Source organism: Miscanthus floridulus, chromosome 6 (genome assembly GCF_019320115.1).
Source record: "Miscanthus floridulus cultivar M001 chromosome 6, ASM1932011v1, whole genome shotgun sequence".
NCBI classification, from domain to species: Eukaryota; Viridiplantae; Streptophyta; class Magnoliopsida; order Poales; family Poaceae; genus Miscanthus; species Miscanthus floridulus.
The window spans coordinates 110,713,107-110,720,123 of NC_089585.1; the positions used below are offsets into that span (position 1 = coordinate 110,713,107).

General features: G+C 41.7%; 1 protein-coding gene across 1 annotated transcript; it reads right to left on the reverse strand.

Moving 5' to 3' along the window:
- Nucleotides 1–1,589: 1,589 nt before the first annotated feature.
- On the reverse strand, nt 1,590–6,737 carry LOC136459038 (la-related protein 6A-like). The gene is made up of 10 exons (XM_066458939.1): nt 6,213–6,737; nt 5,979–6,060; nt 4,218–4,312; nt 4,019–4,090; nt 3,853–3,932; nt 3,667–3,751; nt 3,419–3,466; nt 3,075–3,326; nt 2,692–2,782; nt 1,590–2,028 (listed from the first exon to the last, which is right to left on the reverse strand). Exons 1-10 carry the CDS (start codon nt 6,633–6,635, stop codon nt 1,901–1,903), a joined length of 1,356 nt encoding a protein of 451 aa, XP_066315036.1. The 5' UTR covers nt 6,636–6,737; the 3' UTR covers nt 1,590–1,900.
- Nucleotides 6,738–7,017: the final 280 nt, after the last annotated feature.

Genomic DNA, 7,017 nt, shown 5'->3' on the forward strand with positions numbered 1-7,017 from the left:
TAAAAAGATCGTAAATCACGAGACCGCAACAGATCCAAGCTTGAACCATAATTGTTGTATATATTCGAGTGACTAGTCATATAGCATGATAAATAAATACATAATCGAATTATGACAGCCTTGGCTCGCACATCGCAGGGACGTGCTAGGCAAAGCCGTTGGTGGTGTGATTGGTGTCAAGTGTCAAGAATCACGCACGCGCGCGCACAATTCACCAGTTTACCAAACAACAGGATGAAAATGTTCAATAAAACTGCACCTCGAGCACACCAGACATCATAATAGTAGCCGACAACAGCAGCAGTGCAGGCTTGCAGCGCCGGCCATGCACGTAGGGTGTAGGTTACGTAGCTGCTGGCTATCCCTGGTTGCTGCAATCTAGATTATCTAGGTTGAAACGATCAGACGTGATCACGTGAATGCTTTCTTACTACCCTAGGGTCACAGGCTGTGCTAGATCAGATCGGACATGCCCCGTTCGCCTTATCTTATATCCGCCCCGTTCGCCTTACCTTATATTCAATTTGTTTAGTTTTTTTTTAGCCAGAACAGTATTTTTCTCTCACAATATTTCACTCAGAACAGTATTTTTCAGCTACTTTCAGCCAAATTTCAGCAAGCCAAACAGGCCCATGGTATTAAACCATGACTGATGACAGCAAATTATCCCGACTATGTTCACGCTGTGCAGCTGTTGTGGTTGATCTCAGTGCGCCGGTGACTCCGTGCAGCTGTTAAGGCCCCCGTGCAGTTTCGGGCGGCTCCGGCTCCTCCTCTCGTAGCATGTAGCATCACTGTTTGTCACTGTAGCAAGAAGACATTTCGCTACAGTGATACTGCAGTGTTGTACAGTGAGGAGTCAGAGCTGCAAGGAGGTGTGCCAAACACCCCCGTGTGGTTGATCTCATTCCTACATCACAGGAATCGTTTGCAGGACAATCATTCCTATGTATTGAGTCGCAGGAATCGTTTGCAGGACAAACTTAGAAAACTTTTTTTTTCGCGAGGAAAAGCGCTAAAAGATAAACATCCAACTCATTGTTTCTTGTTTCCTACAACACATCCAAATACATTCCTAAAAAATTCCTATGTTTTTTATTAATCTGTTCTGCATATGCATTCCTACGTGTCTTCTATTCATATTTTTTTCAACCCTAATCATGTGAGGGGCCAGACGCCTCACGGCAGAACAGGCTCCCCACGTGGTAGACCCGGATGGTGCAGGGTCACGGCCCCAGGCCGCACAAATTGCAAACAGCCAGGGCGGCGATGCTGCATGATAAGGCCTGAGATGCAGATGTAAAATTTTAGGATGTCGCGTCGGATATTATATGGAGATATCGTATGAGATGTTCACGTACTATTAAAAAACAAATTATAGAATCCGTCGATAAACCACAAGACGAATTTATTAAGCCTAATTAATCTGTCATTAGCACATGTGTTACTATAGTACCATTAGGCTTAAAAGATTCATCTCGTAAAGTAGTCACAATCTGTGTAATTAGTTATTTTTTAGTCTATATTTAATGCTCCATGCATGTGTCATAACATTCGATATGATAGGGTGTAAAGTTTTGGGGAGGAACTAAACAAAGCCTAAATTGATAATATGACACAAATGCAAATCAGGGAAACATGCAAAGGTTATACTGCGTTCCAAACGAGTGAACTCAGAACTATCCCACACAAAATTGCGTTTCTGTACAAGCCATTTCCAGATTCCCTTTCTTCTGTGTTCCATCCCTTGCAGAGAACAAGTCATTCCCAGATTCCCTTTCTTCTGTGTTCCATTACATGCAGAACAGCTTGGATGCTCTTCAGTTTTTTTTTTAAGGTCTTCTGTTAGATTTTACCCAGCTTCTTTGGATAAGGTTCTTTACCAGGCCTTTGGGTAGCTCTACTCTTCAGCCTTCTCAGATTTCTGTAGTGGAAGAGATCTACCACGTCCAAGTGTAAAGCCCCTTGTTCCATCTGGCATTCTCGGTCCAGGAATAGGCTTGTTTAATGACTCAGAACCAGAACTTCCTGATATGCATAATATAAAGAAAACAAATTATATCAATCCCACACTAGCAGAAATACAAAACATATATGTGAGGAATTGGTTTCGGATATGTTGAGAATGGCTATGAATTATTGAAATTTCAAGCAGCTACTTGCTGTTTTTTACATGTTTGTCGAAATCACAGGGGAGAATCAAAGTTTTGTGCAGATGACAGGAGGTGTTCTTAAGATAACCATGCTAAAAATTCATCTACAAGACATTGTAAAAAAATAACCTATGGAATTCCAGGTCATTACTCTAGACAAAACAGAACAAGCTGTAGTTTAGACAAATAATAGCAGGAACATAAACCATCTCAGTGCTCTGCAGAAAGAATATGAGAATTAACTAAGCATCAAGTTTCAATGGCATAGATAAGGATGCAAGTGGGGTACCCAATGGTGTTTTTTTGGGTCAGTTAACTAATTACGGTTGAATGACATTCTAGTTCATTTCCTCCTCACCCAAATTACATAAAATGGCAAGTTTTTGGGTCGACCCAATGACCTAAAATAATTAAAACTTGCATACCTAGGCATAGATGTAAGAATAAATTTCATGACATGTAATAGAAAATACCATTGGTGTATCACTACGAAGGAAAATAGCATTCACGAATTGAGTACATTTAATTGTATGAATACCTTGTTTGTTTGTATTTTGCTGCATCTGACCTTGACCTTTGTACCGTCCTTTTCGTCCTCTAGAATTTGGCTTCTGGTCATGGTGCTCAGTCTATATGTATAACCAACAGGCTATAAGCAAAAATATATCTAGTGCAATATTTGGGATGCAAATAGTCATAATCTGTCAATTAGAAAAAAAATCTACTAGGAAATAATGCAAATCGACTATTCAGTTCCAAACTCCCAGCATAGGAATAGTTCAAGAAGAAAGGCCCAAACTATCAGCAAGAAAGTGAAAACAGCCAGTGATGCACTACATAAGCTATCATATACTGTTTTCAAGCAGATAACTGAACACAGTCAACAGACAAAGGCAGTTAGGAGTATGGAAAATTTCAGACCTCAGTGGTAAAAACAGATTTCAAATTCTCTTTGTCCTTGGCACTCCCCACTTCATCAGCATTGGAGATCTTTTCTGAGGTTATACGCTGGTCTTCTTTTGAATGTTGATTCTGATCAATCTTTTTGGAAACTGCATCCTGATTTTCTTTTGAAGGTTTGTTATACTTTCCTGATCCCATTGCGCTTTGTTTAGACAGAAGCCTGACTTTCATCCCAGTTCTCCAGTTGCTCTCATCACTTAGGACAGTAACCTAATATGACCAGAACAGATAATCGAATAAAAAACTGATTATTCTAGACTTACAAACCAAATCTATTATTAGACAGGAGATGAGCAACTCACAGCCTTCTCAGCGGCCTCCACTGCTTCATACTCAACAAGTACATGTACCTGTGCAAAATTGCTTCATTAACTTGTTTGGCAGAGATAATATAACTAACATAATCTAACAGTATTTTAGCCCTGAAATCTAGATATAAATATGTTATTATTTGTTAACTGGGAGTAGGAAGCACAATTAAAAGAGACGCCAATTAAGACGTTAGCAAAAGTTTCAATAATGAAAATACTACATGATGTTGAGATCATACCTTACTACTTAAATTGAAGTCGGGCTTCTTGGCAGTTGAAGATTCTTTCACTAATTCTGGATCATTAATTGTTACGTTCACAACTCTGAGATGTGAAAAGGTAGATTACAGTATCAGAATATATTATAAAACAAATCAATAACATTTAAAAAAGCACATACAGCTACGAATGTCCAGAAAACATACTTGCCCACTGTACCGAATTTTTCCTGAATACTCTCCATGGAGAAATCTGGAGGTAGATTTTCAACCAAAACAGTGCTTTTCTGCAAATACATATTCGCTTTAAGTTGTCACAATTCAGATACCCTAGGTATAATGCATTCCACTAAGGAGGGAATCAGCTATTTACCTTTGAATCTTTCAATTCATTGTGTGGCAACGGATGTAACCTCCTGACCCGTTTCCCATCTGAACTTACAACCTAAAATAGAATGGGCAGACAATTACGTCACCAAGATATAAAACCTGACATGGCAATTGTACAAGCATTACTAACAAACGGTAAGAAATTCGAAGTGTCAGCACAGATTGAAATTGCAAAATATTACCAGCTTTGGTGATGTCCTGAGTGCAGCTTCAATTACTGACAGGTCTTGAACGAGTTTCTTCATTCTTCTAAATGATGCGATAGTCTCAATAGGAACTATTATTAAAAAAAAAGCCATAAGAAGAGAGCTCACATTTGTAATGCATATTGAATAATAAATCCAGTGGCAGCAAATGTCGATTTGTAAACCCACGATACTATGTCACCTTGCCCTCATTTCGGAAATTAGTACTTGACTTGAGTAAGATCAAATTTGTGTTCGATCCTCAAATCAACATATGTTAGTAGAAGAGTTGATGGTATCTAATCTGCAGGCAAGGTGACATAGTATCGTGGGTTTACAAATCGTGTTGTTTGGGTTTGTATTTTCTGTAATATAAAAAATTATCTGTTCGGCTGATGGTTTCTGCGGCTGATAAGCCGGCTGAAGTTGATTTGTTGTGAAAGAAAAACACTGCAGCCGGCTGATAAGTTCAAGCGAACAGGAGAGAACCAACATGTGATGATTTTTTTTAATTTTTACAAAATACAGCTTACATGCACCAATATCTAATGCAGAAACACACACAAAAAAGCATAAGCTATAAAAAAGAGAGAAAAGTATTAACATGAAACCTGAATCAAAACCAACAAATATCATTATCAATACCAACAAAAACATCAGCTCAGTGCAAACTATTCAGTTAAGTCCTCACCATTGAGGACACCACATAAGTTAGACCCCATTTTGAATGTCTGATTTAGATAATAGAAGAAGGCATTTTTTTTAGTTCAGACTATATTATGACCTTGTGTAAAATTTGAGACGGGCTAAAACAAACTGAGAATGGGAACACTGAATACAGTGTCCCTGAAACCACTACACTAATCATAAAATTTACATCCTATATGTGATCAATTATAGAAATTCGTCTAACTGCAGTTCTGGAGTATATAAAAGTATAAAACATCCTTTATATGTGATACACACATGCCACCCACGTCAAAGGTAGTAAACATTCAGTTTGATCAAATACGATGGGGGTAAGGGACAACTCAGATGAGTAAGGTACATATCATTTACCGGTGATGTCAAAAAGACAAAGCTACCATGGAAGAAAACCAGGCAACATTTGTCAATTCCGGGGTCAGATTTGCATATCTTCATGGTCCCACAACCAAAGATAGTATGTCTCAGTAACACATATGAAAAAGTATCAAAGGGCTATAAATAGTTAGCAAGCACTATGTGATTGCTCAATCAGAAGATTCCATAGTCCATAATTTTCTTAGTGGAATGGAATGAATCAGAAATCAGAAATTTGGTATTCACAGAGATCTAAACAAGCTTCTCGGCACAACTTAAAGAAAGCTGCACCTGGAGTACCAATGCAAAGGCCTCATCATAAGTACCTGTCACATTTCATCACTTTCATCTCCATTCCACATGTACGATTGCTAGGGCAAATTAAACCACTGGTGTTTTAAAATGCAGGGGGGGGGGGGGGGGGGGGGGGACACTAAGGAGAACAAGAGTTGGACCTTGATCAATGCTGAAGAACCGGATATTTTAATCCAAGCATCTTAGGGGAAAATAATTGTGATGTAGAACAAAATAAAACACATCCTGAACACTAAACAGTTACCACAAGAATTCCAGACACTCTGTTACAACTACAGTCTCATAATCTACACAGCTAAGTAACTAGAATATCTGAAGTAGTCAGCATTGCATTATCAGTGTCTATGCTAAAATTTATAACCTAAGGCAACAAATACTTACCAAAGCCCTTCTTGTTCTTCTTCACATATTTCAATAGGAACTCGTCCGTAGGAAGATTCTCATCGCTGAAATAGTACTCGACCTGCATGTTGTAGAAGCGTTTCATGTTTCAGAACGCAAAGTATATCAGACAAGCAGTTTACGATCACACAGAAATTTAGGAGTCAACGTATTGAGAGAAAACAGCGCATATGGGAAGAGAAGTTGCAGATGGAAGGTCCACAGAGAGCGTACCTGCTTGACGATGCGGTCACGGAGATCATCTGTGAGCACGACGCCACCACTGCCGGCCTCAGGACCCTCAGAAGAGGCGTCGTTGACGATGTCGGTCGCGACGGGTAGGACGTCCTCCACCACCACCTCGCCCTTGACGATGTCGGGCGCGACTGGTAGAGCGTCCTCCTCCACCACCTCGCCCTTGACGATGTCGGGCGCGACAGGTAGGGCGTCCTCCTCCACCACCTCGCCCGTGGGCTGCAGCTCGTCGAACACGGTAAGGGGATCCCGCGCGACGCCGTCGAGAGGTGGAGCCTGGCCGTCCATACCGGAGGTCAGGGGGTCCTCCACTTCGACAGGACGCGGCGGATGGAGCTCGTCGCCGGATGCAAGGGGCTCGGGCACGACGGCGTCGAGAAGAGGTGGAGCCTGGCCGTCCATTCCGGTGGGGGAGATCAGGGGAGCCGAGGCGCCGCCGCCGCTCGTAGTCGTCGGCTGGCGGCTTCGGGCGGAGGCGTAAGGCCGCGGGCTCGAGGAGGTCCCGGTGGCGGTCTGGGCTTTTACATATACCCACTGGGCACGGGAGGACGCAGGGCGAGACGAGGCGCGAGGGTTTGCTGCTCGGCGGCTGAACGGCCCACTGGGCTGTCGACTTGTGACGGTTTGTCTCCGTAGCGTGGTGGCCTCCCTGGGCTCTGCGTAACCACCAGGCGACCCCACTCGCTTCGTGACAGTTTGGGCTGATGACAGTTTGAGAGAAGATAGGTATCGATGTTTTGAGTAAACACCAACGAGTAAATTTATATATTACGTGTCTAGCTTG

Excerpts from the sequence above, each read along its gene's own strand:
- LOC136459038 (XM_066458939.1), bottom strand. The coding sequence starts at position 6,635 with ATGGACGGCCAGGCTCCACCTCTTCTCGACGCCGTCGTGCCCGAGCCC. Across the intron at positions 3,752-3,852 it reads AAATTCGGTACAGTGGGCAA|AGTTGTGAACGTAACAATTA; the intron begins GTATGTTTTCTG and ends TTCACATCTCAG. Across the intron at positions 3,327-3,418 it reads TGGAGGCCGCTGAGAAGGCT|GTTACTGTCCTAAGTGATGA; the intron begins GTGAGTTGCTCA and ends TGGTCATATTAG.